This window comes from Acanthochromis polyacanthus, chromosome 8, assembly GCF_021347895.1.
Source record: "Acanthochromis polyacanthus isolate Apoly-LR-REF ecotype Palm Island chromosome 8, KAUST_Apoly_ChrSc, whole genome shotgun sequence".
In the NCBI taxonomy this organism is placed as follows: Eukaryota; Metazoa; Chordata; class Actinopteri; family Pomacentridae; genus Acanthochromis; species Acanthochromis polyacanthus.
This window is the reverse complement of record NC_067120.1, coordinates 41,178,817-41,196,084: the sequence shown is the minus strand read 5'-3', so window position 1 is coordinate 41,196,084 and position 17,268 is coordinate 41,178,817. Positions and strand designations below refer to the sequence as shown.

Here is a 17,268-nt window from a genome sequence, read left to right as displayed (position 1 = left end):
AACGTTTTCCTGTCAGAATGAATCATATTTTTTTTTTGAAAAAAGATACTATTAGGTTTGGGTCAAGAACTTATTTTAAACTCATCAGGACACATTCATGTGTAAAATAAATGAGAAAAACTGCAGAAAGATTCCTGACACCCAGAGTGTCTACTGGAATTTAAGCAATTTTCTGTTGGAGTCTCACAGAGGGAAAAAAAATCACAGCTTCAAAATTATTATATATAGAATGATAAACTGCACATTTTCTGTTACATAAAGATGAGATACATGCATAAAAGAAACAAGACGAGAGAAGGAGGCCACCAAGACTCTATGACTCCTCTGAAGGAGCTAAATCTGGATGAGAGTTCACCAGAAGACATGTGGAGACTCTGAAGACACCTGGAAGGAGGTTCTTTGGTCTGAGGAGACCAGGATGGAGCTTTATGTCCATCAGACTAGATGATATGTTTGATGGACACCAAACAGTGAACATCATCACAAACACACCATCCCCACTGTGAAGCAAGGTGGAGGCAGCATCATGATGAAGCACGGTGGAGGCAGCATCATGATGAAGCATGGTGGAGGCAGCATCATGATGAAGCACGGTGGAGGCAGCATCATGATGAAGCATGGTGGAGGCAGCATCATGATGAAGCACGGTGGAGGCAGCATCATGATGTGAAGCACGGTGGAGGCAGCATCATGATGAAGCACGGTGGAGGCAGCATCATGATGTGAAGCATGGTGGAGGCAGCATCATGATGGAGCACGGTGGAGGCAGCATCATGATATGAAGCACAGTGGAGGCAGCATCATGATGAAGCATGGTGGAGGCAGCATCACGATGAAGCACGGTGGAGGCAGCATCATGATGAAGCACGGTGGAGGCAGCATCATGATGAAGCATGGTGGAGGCAGCATCATGATGTGAAGCATGGTGGAGGCAGCATCATGATGAAGCACGGTGGAGGCAGCATCATGATGAAGCATGGTGGAGGCAGCATCATGGTGTGAAGCACGGTGGAGGCAGCATCATGATGTGAAGCATGGTGGAGGCAGCATCATGATGAAGCATGGTGGAGGCAGCATCATGATGTGAAGCACGGTGGAGGCAGCATCATGATGAAGCACGGTGGAGGCAGCATCATGATGAAGCACGGTGGAGGCAGCATCATGATGAAGCATGGTGGAGGCAGCATCATGATGTGAAGCATGGTGGAGGCAGCATCATGATGAAGCACGGTGGAGGCAGCATCATGATGAAGCATGGTGGAGGCAGCATCATGGTGTGAAGCACGGTGGAGGCAGCATCATGATGTGAAGCATGGTGGAGGCAGCATCATGATGAAGCATGGTGGAGGCAGCATCATGATGTGAAGCACGGTGGAGGCAGCATCATGATGAAGCATGGTGGAGGCAGCATCATGATGTGAAGCACGGTGGAGGCAGCATCATGATGAAGCACGGTGGAGGCAGCATCATGATGAAGCATGGTGGAGGCAGCATCATGATGTGAAGCACGGTGGAGGCAGCATCATGATGAAGCACGGTGGAGGCAGCATCATGATGAAGCACGGTGGAGGCAGCATCATGATGTGAAGCACGGTGGAGGCAGCATCATGATGAAGCACGGTGGAGGCAGCATCATGATGAAGCACGGTGGAGGCGGCATCATGATGTGAAGCACGGTGGAGGCGGCATCATGATGTGAAGCACGGTGGAGGCGGCATCATGATGTGAAGCACGGTGGAGGCGGCATCATGATGTGAAGCACGGTGGAGGCGGCATCATGGTGTGAAGCACGGTGGAGGCGGCATCATGATGTGAAGCACGGTGGAGGCGGCATCATGATGTGAAGCACGGTGGAGGCGGCATCATGGTGTGAAGCACGGTGGAGGCGGCATCATGATGTGAAGCACGGTGGAGGCGGCATCATGATGTGAAGCACGGTGGAGGCGGCATCATGATGTGAAGCACGGTGGAGGCGGCATCATGATGTGAAGCACGGTGGAGGCGGCATCATGATGTGAAGCACGGTGGAGGCGGCATCATGGTGTGAAGCACGGTGGAGGCGGCATCATGATGTGAAGCACGGTGGAGGCAGCATCATGATGTGAAGCACGGTGGAGGCAGCATCATGATGTGAAGCACAGTGGAGGCAGCATCATGATGTTTATTTGTTAATGAGCTCAACGATCATCAGATTATTGATCTATTTGTCTGATATCACAGATTCTAAACCAATGATGAGAAATAACAGAGAATCTGGTCTTTAATAGTTTCTGAGTTGTTGTTGTTGAGAACACACCTGCTGAAAATGGGTCGATGGATCCTTCTGGATTTCCACAAAGTCTTTAATGTTCTTATTTTAGACAACCAGTAACATTGGTCTGCTGAGTGTCAGTAAATCTGAGATCTACTGTGATGTGATGATTTATTTCTTTTCCAGTAAAATCAGAGTCTGTGGTTGAATTTAGGATGAAGCAGCTGGTAAATCTGTACGTTTAATACAGACATCTATCAAATCATCCATCCATTCATTCTCCACTTTATCCTCACTAGGGTCATGGGGGGTGCTGGAGTCTATCCCAGCTGACTCGGGTGAAGGCAGGGGACACCCTGGACAGGTCACCAGTCTGTCACAGGGCTACATATACAGACACACAATCACACTCACATTCACACCTACGGACAATTTAGAGTAACCAATTAACCTCAGCATGTTTGTGGACTGTGGGAGGAAGCCGGAGTACCCGGAGAAAACCCACGCATGCACAGGGAGAACATGCAAACTCCATGCAGAAAGATCCCAGGCCTGGATTTGAACCGGGATCGTCTTACTGCAAGGAGAAAGTGCTAACCACAACACCAATGTGCAGCCCTCTATCAAATCAAATCAAAATTATTTATAAAGCACTTTAAAACAACCAGAGTTGACCAAGGTGCTGTACAGAATCATAAAAACATGATCAAAAGATAAAAATATTAAAACTGCGATAAAAACAATCTAAAACTCAGATAAAAACAATAGAACTAGGTAAAAATAATAGAACTAAAAGCAAAGTTCACAATAAAACAAGAACAATAAACAGACTAACAGACTGGACTGCCAATCCTCGATAAAATATGTGCACATGAGAAGGAAAAGAGGCCTAACCTGGCAATAGCCAGATTAATAATTGTGTAGTACTTGATAGTACTCCACAATATCAATCTGGGACCGCTCCATGTAAATCCGTTCGGAGGAAAGAGGCACGGATTGGACAATGCAACAGTATGTCCTGCCTCTGACAGGTTTGTTTTTAGCCAATCGCGGGATCTTCACAACGAGCGGAGCCAATTGGTAGATTAAACTCTGACCAAAACCCGTAGGTAAAAAAGCACAAACATCTTTACCATCCAGAAATGAGCAAAGCGCCTCTCGTTGTTCTTCCTTCAAAGAAGCGATAGGAGATTCAGCTAAAACTGACTTAATAGCAGCATCTACACGATCGTTTTCCTCCGTTGCCGTGTTTGTTTTGATCTACTGGCGCTTGGTGTCGTCTTCACACCCGGATATCCCGCCCCACACACGAATACTGCTGCGTGATTGGCCCGAACCAACTTGGCTCTGTACGAACAGTGAATGCGGGAGCGGAGCAAGATGGTTTCTTGAGAGATTTGTGAACTCACAAATATCGCGAGAAATCAACTTGCTGACAAGGTTAACCCATAAGAACCCACGGTGACACCAGTGTCACAAACACTTTGAGTGCCACAGTGTCTTCCTGTAAAGTTTCATGTCTGACCTTAACTCATTAAGTCCTTTAAGGAAAAATGGGTCTGGGTTCTTATGGGTTAAAAACAGGTGGGTTTTAAGAAAGGTTTTAAAATTAGACAGTGATGAGGCAGCAGCTCATTCCACAGTTTTGGACCTGCAGTGGAGAACGCTGGATCTGGAGGAACTCTTCAGGGTTTATTCAGGGTTTCTATGCTTTAAATGATGGAGCTCTTTAGAACACTACCGGAGATATAAATGATGCTAATGGAAGGTTTAGGTTTTGTGTGTTTGGGTGAAGTGAGATCTTGTGTAACTTTCTCCAGACAGAACGTGACTTTATGATTCATCTCTGACAGCTTTATTTAGGGACATTTACAATCTGCCTAATGTTCCTCTTTTGTTTTAAAACTGATTGGAATCCTAACGAAACCTCAAGGAAGCTTCCTGAGAGGTTAATTTGGTATATTTTGACCCCAAATGTTCCACGAGGTTCTTCTTACAACAGTTTGTCCAGATTTAAAGATTGATTGATCAGCTGATCAGGCTAATTAATCCTTTTAATCGGCTGAATTTCTGCACTCTGAGGAGGAAACGCAACAAACTCAGTCGTCTTTGAGGAAGAAATAAAACCACATCAATAATTTGGGATTTCTTCAGATGTTGTTTAGTGCTGAGTGGAAATTTTCTGTTCCTCAGACCTGCAACTGCTGTTATTAACCACGCCTTATGTCAGTGGTCGGCAACTGGTGGCCCGCGGGCCAAAACTGGCCCGTCAGGAATAATATCTGGCCCACCAGATGATTTTGAAAATTTGATTTGGCACGGAGCCAAGCCAGTCCGTCACCGCAACACGAAACTCGCGTGGTCGGCTGCTGCCGGGCATTTCCGCATTTGCGCTACTGGTCTGACACGGTTGTACCAGCCAGATTTCACTGAGCAACAGTGTGTGCAAAACGTGTGTGTCTCAGGAGTCATTTTTAATACATCTGTGATCAGAATCCAGACGTGTGTCCCAAGCAGCGGCGATCAGCTGTAGAAGCTCCGCTGCTCGTGGTATCGCCAACAACCTCCACCCCCCCCACCCCCCCACCCCCCACTCGTGGAATCGGAGCACACCCCCCGGCAAGTTGGCCCGCTGTTCGATTGTTTACAAACATTTTGGCCCGAAGCCTTACGTGATTGCTTCGGTATCTGGCTGGCTGGGTAAGTATGTATGTGTGTGTGTATGTCCGGTCAGATATCTCTGCAAGTGCTGAAGTCAGGATGATCAAACTTGGCACTGAAGATCAGTGGTGGTGGCAGCATCATGATGTGAAGCACGGTGGAGGCAGCATCATGATGTGAAGCATGATGGAGGCAGCATCATGATGTGAAGCATGGTGGAGGCATCATCATGATGTGAAGCACGGTGGAGGCAGCATCATGATGTGAAGCACGGTGGAGGCAGCATCATGATGTGAAGCATGATGGAGGCAGCATCATGATGTGAAGCATGATGGAGGCAGTATCATCAACTTAACCAACTCATTCAACTATGATTATGAAAATTATCTTATGAGGCTGAAATTTTGAACCTATCAAAATAAACATAGCTAACGTGGCTAACCCAGCTAACCAAGCTAACCAAGTTAACCAAGCTAACCCTGCTAACCAAGCTAACCTAGCTAATGCAGCTAATATTCTACCAGCTTTATATTTTTATTTTTTGCATCTTGATGTTTGTTTATGGTCTGCTTTATTTCATATGATGGTGATTTTATCCGATGTCACAGAAACTGTGACATCGGATAAAATCACCATCATAAGAAATAAGCAAGTTTATGGGCAGAAAAACTAAATTTTATTTCTCAAAAATTACAAAAATTACTTCAGATTTGAATAAAATTATTCCAAATTTGTCCAAAAAGACTGAAGATTTACTGAAAATCTCTCCAAATCTGACCAAAACTACCCCTCAGCCTCCCAAAACCGCCCCAAACCATTCAATAAAATACTCAAGATTTGTCCAAAATGACTTCAATTCTGACCAAAATGACCCCAAATCATAAAGCCGTTTCTGTCCTCTGTAGTTCTGGTCTGTCGTCTCTGATCAGCATAAAGTTCATTTTTATATTTAGTCTCTCTGAGCTTCTTCTAAACAGATTTTTAGATTTACTGTCAGTAAATCAGCGTTTCCCTGAATCAAGTTGAAATTCCTGCGATGCTGCAAAAAAAAAAAACCACAAGAAGGGAAGCAACACGACAGACAGACACACAAAGACCGACACAGACACACACACAGAGGCAGTTATAGCCAGTAGGAGGACCCAGAAGCTGCTGAAGCTGGATGCTGATCTTCATTCTCTGCTCCACCATGAAGCTGCTGCTGCTGGTTCTTCTCTGGACTCTGAGCTGCTCCAGTCTGCAGGTAGAACCTCAGGAAACGTTGGTTCTGTTTAGACCTCATCATGAAGCTTCTTCTTCTTAACGGGTCTGGGTTCTTATGGGTTAATGTCTTTGTAAAGCACTTTGTTGTTGAAATGTGCTATATAAATACATTTGCCTTGCCTTCTTCACCTTTCAGGCTCCCTCTCGAGATAAATGCTCCTGTGAGCTGAAGAACTCGGAGAAGGTTTTTCCTCACGACCGGCTGAAGACGGTGGAGAAGAACGCCTCCGACTGTAACAGCAGAGTGACGCCACAGAAGGTCAGAACGTTTTAGAACTTTAGAACCAGTAAAATGAAGAGTCTGATCTACTGTCAGACACCAGAAAAACAACAAAACGGATCAAAGCGTTGGAAAATGAAAAGCAATGCTTCTTCCATCCCCTTTTCAAACAGTATGAGTAACTGTAAGTTAGTGGGAATTGTAAATGTTTAATTGTGTATGTGGGGTTTGAAATAAACTTGAAGCTTGAGCTTCTGTTTGAAATGGAAAAATTAACCAAACAACAGAAACTGTTCCCTGCTGCTCCATCAGTCTGCTGTGACTTCTGGTACCCATTAATCATACGGATTTTATGAAATTAGTAGAAACTTTGTTAATAATGTCAATAGAACTGAACAGGAAGTCTCTGGAAGCAGCCGTCTTTAGGACCCTGGAGCTCTGGAAGATTTCACAGCAGAAACTTCATTCCAGCTTTAAACTCTTCATAGACGTTGAATGTGGTTCCTCTGAGTCCTGTTTTAATGTCAGTCAGTGCTTCAATTTTCAAAATAAAAGCTCAGAGATGTTGATGGTGTTCATTTCAAAATAAAGTTCCTTGTATAGATGATCTGTAAACTAAGAGAGGACAGGTTCTCTACGTGTTTCTGGTTCCTGACGGACAAACTGATGAAGTTTCTGTTCAGGCTGAAGAACTGGAGGTTCTCCTGCTGGGTCTGGACCGCCGTCTGGCCCAGCTGCAAGAAGACGTGTCCGTCCTGGAGAAGGAGGACGATGGAGATCTGTACGGAGTCCTCAGCCTGAACATCATCCACAACGAGCTGATGGAGATCAGACTGCTGCTGGACAAACTCAACACAACCACCGAGGAGCAACACAAGCTGACTGCTGACACTACACACAGGGTAACACACCCCTACACACACCCCTACACACACGGGGCAACACACCCCTACACACACGGGGCAACACACCCCTACACACACGGCAACACACCCCTACACACACGGGGCAACACACCCCTACACACACGGGGTAACACACCCCTACACACGGGGCAACACACCCCTACACACACGGGGCAACACACCCCTACACACACGGGGTAACACACCCCTACACACACGGGGCAACACACCCCTACACACGGGGCAACACACCTCTACACACACGGGGTAACACACCCCTACACACGGGGCAACACACCCCTACACACGGGGTAACACACCCCTACACACGGGGTAACACACCCCTACACACACGGGGTAACACACCCCTACACACGGGGTAACACACCCCTACACACACGGGGTAACACACCCCTACACACGGGGTAACACACCCCTACACACACGGGGTAACACACCCCTACACACAGGGTAACACACCCCTACACACACGGGGTAACACACCCCTACACACAGGGTAACACACCCCTACACACGGGGCAACACACCCCTACACACGGGGTAACACACCCCTACACACGGGGTAACACACCCCTACACACGGGGTAACACACCCCTACACACGGGGCAACACACCCCTACACACACGGCAACACACCCCTACACACACGGGGTAACACACCCCTACACACGGGGTAACACACCCCTACACACACGGGGTAACACACCCCTACACACGGGGCAACACACCCCTACACACGGGGCAACACACCCCTACACACGGGGTAACACACCCCTACACACGGGGCAACACACCCCTACACACACGGGGCAACACACCCCTACACACACGGGGTAACACACCCCTACACACACGGGGTAACACACCCCTACACACGGGGTAACACACCCCTACACACGGGGTAACACACCCCTACACACACGGGGTAACACACCCCTACACACACGGGGTAACACACCCCTACACACACGGGGTAACACACCCCTACACACAGGGTAACACACCCCTACACACACGGGGTAACACACCCCTACACACGGGGTAACACACCCCTACACACACGGGGTAACACACCCCTACACACAGGGTAACACACCCCTACACACACGGGGTAACACACCCCTACACACGGGGTAACACACCCCTACACACGGGGCAACACACCCCTACACACACGGGGTAACACACCCCTACACACACGGGGTAACACACCCCTACACACACGGGGTAACACACCCCTACACACAGGGTAACACACCCCTACACACACGGGGTAACACACCCCTACACACGGGGTAACACACCCCTACACACGGGGCAACACACCCCTACACACACGGCAACACACCCCTACACACACGGAGTAACACACCCCTACACACACGGGGTAACACACCCCTACACACGGGGTAACACACCCCTACACACGGGGCAACACACCCCTACACACACGGGGTAACACACCCCTACACACACGGGGCAACACACCCCTACACACACGGGGCAACACACCCCTACACACACGGGGCAACACACCCCTACACACGGGGCAACACACCCCTACACACGGGGTAACACACCCCTACACACGGGGCAACACACCCCTACACACACGGGGCAACACACCCCTACACACACGGGGTAACACACCCCTACACACACGGGGTAACACACCCCTACACACACGGGGCAACACACCCCTACACACGGGGCAACACACCCCTACACACGGGGCAACACACCCCTACACACACGGGGCAACACACCCCTACACACGGGGCAACACACCCCTACACACACGGGGTAACACACCCCTACACACACGGGGTAACACACCCCTACACACACGGGGTAACACACCCCTACACACACGGGGTAACACACCCCTACACACACGGGGCAACACACCCCTACACACACGGGGCAACACACCCCTACACACGGGGCAACACACCCCTACACACGGGGTAACACACCCCTACACACACGGGGCAACACACCCCTACACACACGGGGTAACACACCCCTACACACACGGGGCAACACACCCCTACACACGGGGCAACACACCCCTACACACACGGGGTAACACACCCCTACACACACGGGGTAACACACCCCTACACACACGGGGTAACACACCCCTACACACACGGGGTAACACACCCCTACACACACGGGGTAACACACCCCTACACACACGGGGCAACACACCCCTACACACACGGGGCAACACACCCCTACACACGGGGCAACACACCCCTACACACACGGGGTAACACACCCCTACACACACGGGGTAACACACCCCTACACACACGGGGTAACACACCCCTACACACACGGGGTAACACACCCCTACACACACGGGGCAACACACCCCTACACACACGGGGCAACACACCCCTACACACGGGGCAACACACCCCTACACACGGGGCAACACACCCCTACACACACGGGGCAACACACCCCTACACACACGGGGTAACACACCCCTACACACACGGGGTAACACACCCCTACACACACGGAGCAACACACCCCTACACACGGGGTAACACACCCCTACACACACGGGGTAACACACCCCTACACACACGGGGCAACACACCCCTACACACACGGGGTAACACACCCCTACACACGGGGCAACACACCCCTACACACACGGGGTAACACACCCCTACACACACGGGGCAACACACCCCTACACACGGGGCAACACACCCCTACACACACGGGGTAACACACCCCTACACACGGGGTAACACACCCCTACACACACGGGGTAACACACCCCTACACACACGGGGCAACACACCCCTACACACGGGGTAACACACCCCTACACACACGGGGTAACACACCCCTACACACACGGGGCAACACACCCCTACACACACGGGGTAACACACCCCTACACACACGGGGCAACACACCCCTACACACGGGGTAACACACCCCTACACACACGGGGTAACACACCCCTACACACACGGGGCAACACACCCCTACACACGGGGCAACACACCCCTACACACGGGGCAACACACCCCTACACACACGGGGCAACACACCCCTACACACACGGCAACACACCCCTACACACACGGGGCAACACACCCCTACACACGGGGCAACACACCCCTACACACGGGGCAACACACCCCTACACACACGGGGCAACACACCCCTACACACGGGGCAACACACCCCTACACACGGGGCAACACACCCCTACACACGGGGCAACACACCCCTACACACACGGGGCAACACACCCCTACACACGGGGCAACACACCCCTACACACGGGGCAACACACCCCTACACACGGGGTAACACACCCCTACACACGGGGCAACACACCCCTACACACACGGGGCAACACACCCCTACACACACGGGGCAACACACCCCTACACACGGGGCAACACACCCCTACACACACGGGGCAACACACCCCTACACACGGGGCAACACACCCCTACACACGGGGTAACACACCCCTACACACACGGGGTAACACACCCCTACACACGGGGCAACACACCCCTACACACGGAGCAACACACCTCTACACGCCATACATGAAACTTGGATAAAATTACACAAAAATGGTCCCAAATTGTTCAATATTTGTCAAAAATGTCTCTACAGAGCAGGGGGCATGTCCAAAAAATGTGGAAGTTATTTTTCCAACTCCAGTTGTACACACCAGCATAAATATGCACACTATATATGCATAACAGTAATGCTCAGATTCGTGACTAACAAAAATGGCCTCGTTTGGGGGTAAAACTGAGCATGATGCAGTGATGGCTAGAAGTTGGGACTTTGCATGGCTACAGTAAGAGGACAGATGAGTTTCTGTGCAAATTAGCAGATCTCTACCACCTGTGCTACACTGACTTCAGGGTCCTTGAAAATGAGGCACTTTTCATGGGGGCAATGTTCAGTAGTCCATATCTCTCTAAATAATGAGCCTAGAGGCCCCCCCCCCCCGTATAAGTTATAAGACAGTCTGGTCTAGAGCAATACTAAATGGTGCTAAGACATTAATCTGTGAGATTTCTGGTATTTTTAACACCCTTAACCCTACTCGCTAGTGGTTTTTACAAATAATTTATACATTTTGGGCAAGCCCCCCCCCCTGCTCTGTAGAGACTTCTCCTGAGTGTGTGTGTTGTTTCCACACCACGTCTGCGATCCCTGGGTGCTCAGGTTTTCAGTGGTTCAGCCCCAAAGCTTTGGAACTCTCTTCCAACATTCAAAACCCACCTCAGAACCTACCTCTTTCAGCAGTCATTGTCATTATAACTCCACTCTCCCCTGTTTTAAACATGTTTTAGTGTTGTTTTACCAGTGCATTAGCGCTTCATGTATCTGTGTATATATTTAACTGTGTAAGGCCACTTTGGGTGACTTTAAAGGCACCGTGAAATAAATGTGAAAAAACAACAGTCTTTAATACAAGAATAACAAGAACAAAGTCAGAAAAAAGAAAAACATATGAATAACATTATGTCACCTTTCAGCTCTCTCTACACGTTTTCTTGATCCCGCTTTGAAAACTGGTCAGATTGTTGTTCACAGCATTGTCGAACAGCACAGAAATGTCCAAGTATTGCTGTGCAAATTCATTTTCAGCTGCTGTTTGTTGTTCAGCTGTGGAGAATGGGTTTCTCCTGAAAAAGGAGACTTGTGTCAGCGATGACCTCACTTCCTGGTGGTCAGCTTGTGCAGCTTCTGCAGCCTCTGGCAAACAATCTGCCGGCAGTTTCTTTGGGCATCCACCCAGAGCCAGTTGATTTGGAAAACCTTTTCCTGAAATAAGCAGATAGAAACACAAATCACAGGATTAGGTTTGGGTAATTAGCATATCACCATCATGCATATCAATCCACCTCAGTAGCCTTGTTTGCATGCAGACTTTTTCTCACTGCGATTAAAATCATTCCAAACTGACAATCTCAGATCAACTATTTACACATGACAGGATCTATTCCAATTTGGTGTTTACATGAGCAGCTACCATACATAATCAGAGCAGCCGTTATACAGACGTGTAACTGCCTGTGCTCTGTCGTATCCACAGAGAATCAACCTCAACACATCCCCACCAAAGGCGATGTGGAGGGCTCCATAGCAGAGCATACGCAGACAGAATACGGCCTGACAACTTTACTTTTCACAGTTTACATGAAAAAAGATGTCATTTGATCGGTTTGGGGAAAGGAATACTCCACCCCTGTGAAACCGAATGAAATTCCATTCATTTTTTTCTGTTTATTCTAATTGAGGTGTATATGTAAAATTTTTATTTGGTAACAGCTTCTAGATCAATTCCAATGAGAATGGAAGGTTCCATGTAAAACCAGCTATTGTTAATTCCAAGGGAGTTGTTAAAGCATGCTTCTTCAAGTGAGCTGTTTGTATATTTCTACTAAAACTAACATATATTTTGTTTACCCTAATGTTCTTATAGATAAGTTACACTGAAAAATAGTCCAAGTATTTTTGGCTTCAGTGTTCAATACAAGGAGGGAACTAAATTATCTGTTAAAAAACCCCCAACTCTATTCATTGTAGAGTCTGACAGGTCGAGAAATATTTGTTCCACTAGATAACAGACATAGTCAGCAGACAGACATTTACACACAAACACAAACACAGGTACATTTCTGGAATAAATTAACACATATCAGAACATTGACTATAACGCCGACAGGGATGGCAAACATCAATTATACCAAGAGCAATGGGATATGAACCGCAGCCTTGTAATTTTACACACTGCTATGTTTATAAAGTAGAAGTACATTGAAAGAAAATGTATAAATCAGTATAACCTTGGATCCTGTGTGCATTCCAGGACTGCACCATCCGACAAAGTCCAATCTCTGCTACCTGACATCTGAGTGTGGAGACACAGTATCGTGTCACGTTGTCCTCCAGGTCAAGTTCCTCCTGGTCTACGAGCTGGACGAGAGCCGTTTTCAGTGGCTAGTTCACTCTGTTGTTGACTTCTGCCCACATCCTTTCAACAGTATGATTCTGGAATTTCAACAGAGCAAAAACAAAAAGTTAATTTACTTTCAGTTATGACTGTCATTACTTGCAGCTGATATTGAAGCTGAATAGGATGGGCAACCGGCAGTCCAGGGGCCGCACACGGCTCATTCCCTCACTTGAAGTGGCCCTCAGATTAATTTTTGAAAATTATAAAAATGTGTCCTCTGTGGTGCTGAATCAGTTGTAATGACACACCTGGCCACTACAGTGCAGTTCCAACTATCCCTCTTCATCAGTCTTCCCAACTAATGAGGAAGAGATGTTGTGCCATGGATAAGAGCGGAGGAAAGAGAAAACTTGATTGAGAAAGTAGTGTGTTCCAGGGTCCAAGTTTTCCATGCCATGCAGCCATTGATAGCACTCTCTCTCTCTCGTTTGATCGCCGATAAATAGGCTATCTCTCGCTCATTCAATCAATAAATAGCCTACTTTCGTGCAAACCCTGTATTGTGTACACCACTTGCTTTGATTTAGAGTTAGGGGAAGTGCAGTGGGGGCAGGCAATACAATGAAAGTCAGTCTGTCTATGAATGCCAGCGCAGGAGCTTTATTGTGATGGACACCGCACCGGCGGGCTCCGAAGCCCCGCCCACCAATGAAACGAAATATGAAGTCGTATTTTCATTTTGGGGGTGAAAACGAAAAAATGAAAAAACGAACCGTTTCCTGATTTTTTGTTTTTTGCTCAAATCGAAAAAACGGCTTGATTTTTTTGTTTCTGCTCGTGTCTTTTATAGCCAGGAAACAGACTGATAAAACGTACCTTGGTCAAAATGACCACAGAGACACAAAATGACCACAAAGAGACACAATAAATGAAAGACGATAAAAGTGGGAGATAAAAAGACTAAATCAGTGCTGTTGGGTTTCTGAAGACGTCCAGAAGTATCAGACTGGTAGAAGTTCAGAAGGTAAACTTCATCCTCGTTGACTTGATTTTAGAGTTTTTACTTTTGAATCTTGTGTTTTATTTTCTCTTTATTTGCTTCTATGATGAACATCTGAAATAATCCAGTCATGAATAAAACTGATGTTCTTGTCTCCCAGCTGACCCAGCTGAAGGATGAGATGGAGGATCTGGAGCAGCTGGACTCCATGGAGGTGGTGAAGGAACGAAGAAACAACCATCGCCTGAGGACCATACTGAAGCGGTTCCTGGACAAACAGAACGTCACAGTGGCTCAAACCCAGCCTCCATACGGTGAGTCCAGACCCATCTGACCTCAGCACCCGGTTGGTTTTGCTGCTTGACTCCAGTGTCTCCTCAGGTACATGTTCTCAGGGTCCGCTGAAGAACGTCACCGGGCCAGTGGTCCAGACGGCCGGAGAGTATCCGGGCTCGTATCCGTACGGTTCCTGGGGTCGGGATCCCAAACCAGAACCTGGGAAGGAACGCTGGTACTGGATGGTTCCGATGACGTCCAGCAACAGATACAATAACTACGTCCGCCTCTACCACAGTCTGTACAAGCTCATCGGAGGAGAAACTAACATCGGTAAGATCCTCTGGCTGCTTCTTTAACCCTCAGAACCACAAAAACCTGACTTAAAAATCCAGAATCACTCAATTTATCAGCCAGAAACAGTAAAAACAGAACGAATCATCCCATTTTCAACTGTACAGCTCTGTAAAAGAACAGACGGCATCAGTCTCCAACCGTTTAGAGACTGTACCTGGACTCAGAGCAGCCAGCTGGTCCAGATAGAAGACAGCAGGTAATGGATTATCTGAGGTCAGTGATTGCAGGATAAAGATCCTGGATCTGAAGGTCCAGTCTCTGGTGGATCAGAACTCCTGGATAGAACTACACCATGAAGACTGAAGAACCAAGAAACTCTGAGGTTGATGAAAAGCATCAGTCAGGATGATACAAGAACATTTAAAGATCCTGAAGATCTCCTGGAGTCCAGTTAAATCCATCATTAAGAAACGGAATGAATATGAATTATGAATAAATCTGACTAGAGCAGGACGTCCTCAAGACCTGAGAGACTCCAGAGGTCGGCCACCAAGACTCCTATGACTCCTCTGAAGGAATCTCAAGCTTCACCTGAGATGGGAGAAAGTGTTCATAGAAGATTTTTCTAGCAAGAAAATGAGTCAAAAATGTTAAAGTGAATGTTCTGGAACATTTTTATAGATACTTTAGGAAGGACTCATGAAGAAAGTCCTGATAAGTACCTCATGATTCACTAATATTTAACTTCTTGCAGCTAACATCCTGATCTCCTCCTCCAACCCGACCACCAACACCATCCAGGGTCCAAATGTGGTTCTGTACGGAGGATCTTTGTACTACAACTGTTACAACCAGCGTCAAGTTTGTCGATTCCACCTGACCACCAAAACTGTGACCAACGTAGATCTTCCTCAAGGCACCAGGTGAGTCCACCTCAACTCAAAACAAGACTAACCCGACATTACAAACCTCCCGGAGTCCCCATGTCATGATGATACCACCACCATGCTTCAGTTCATGATGCCACCACCGTGCTTCAATTCATTGTTTTCAAATGTTTTCTTTGCTCAGTTGAAACACGACTCGTGTCATCTGTTCCAGGTATAACTCCAAGGGGAACTTCTGCCACCTGGATGAGTGCTACCCGTACACCGACCTGGACCTGGCCACAGACGAGTCGGGCGTCTGGGTGGTCTACACCACCACCCAGAACTTTGGTAATCTGGTTCTGTCCAAGCTGGAGGAGGGAGAACCGCCAAAGCTCAACCAAACCTGGCACACTTCGGTCTTCAAGCAGGGGGTGACCAACACCTTCATGGCCTGTGGCGTGCTCTACGCTACACGCTACGTTAGCAAAAACGTGGAGGAGATCTTCTACTCATTCGACACGACCACAGGGAAGGAGAGGTTTGATGTCGGCATCTTCATGAACAAGATGGCCACCAACATCCAGGCCCTGAACTACAGCCCTGTGGACCAGATGCTCCACGCCTACTGTGACTCCAAAATGGTGTCCTACAAGGTTCTGTTTGGGTAAACAGATTGTTGTTTTTAAAAAACCGACATTTAACTCTCATCTCTGATGTTAATGAGGGGTCAGGAGGTGATGCATGATCGATTTATCTGCCACATTCTGATTATGTTCATGTGGTTTCATCTTTGTCTTTCACAGTTTTCATTCAATAAATTCACTCCTTTCTGTTCTGGTGTTTCAGTCGGTGGTGGCGGTGAGCTGAAATTAAACTCTTATTTCAGTTTGTTGTTGAGCACAGCTGCTGTCATTCATCCTCCAAGACATAAAACTGACAAAACCACTAAAACAAGTTAAAGCATAAAGTGAGATAAGAGACACAAAACAATATAAATGACACACAAAATGATATAAACTAGACAAAACGAGGTAAACAAGACACAAAGCAAAATAAGGAGGCATAAAATGAGAACGAGACATAAAAAGATATACAAGGTATAAAATGAGATAAATGAGACACAAAACGAGATTCTGAGACATAAAATGAGAAAAACGAGACAAAAAACAAGATAACCAAGATACAAAACGAGATAAATGAGACACAAAAACGAGGAAAATGAGACACCAAATGAAATAAATTAGGCATGAAACAAGATAAGGGGACATATAGTGAGATATACGAGATGTAAAATGAGATAATTGAGACACAATATGAGATAAATGGGGCATAAAATGAGATAAACAAGATACAAAACAAGACAACCAAGATCCAAATTTGTATCGTCCTGATGCTTTTCAACAAAATGAGACACAAAATGAAGTAAACGAGACACAAAACAAGATAACGAAGCATAAAACGAGATAAAGAGACAAAGCGAGATAAACGAGGTGTAAAATGAGATAAATGAGAAAGAAGTGGACATCAACCAGGGAATAA

General features: G+C 47.3%; 2 protein-coding genes across 2 annotated transcripts in view; both read left to right on the top strand.

Annotated features, from left to right (window-relative positions):
• The window catches only part of LOC127535128 (uncharacterized), a 66,866-nt gene that overhangs the window by 36,149 nt on the left and 13,449 nt on the right, over positions 1-17,268 (top strand). The gene's annotated exons all lie outside the window — the stretch shown is intronic.
• Positions 6,048-16,415, top strand: si:ch211-194m7.5 (olfactomedin-4). Its single transcript, XM_051952192.1, is given in 7 exon segments — positions 6,048-6,155; positions 6,312-6,434; positions 7,079-7,297; positions 14,448-14,601; positions 14,669-14,896; positions 15,615-15,783; positions 15,962-16,415. Coding segments are annotated over 7 exon segments (1,428 nt in total). The 5' UTR covers positions 6,048-6,074.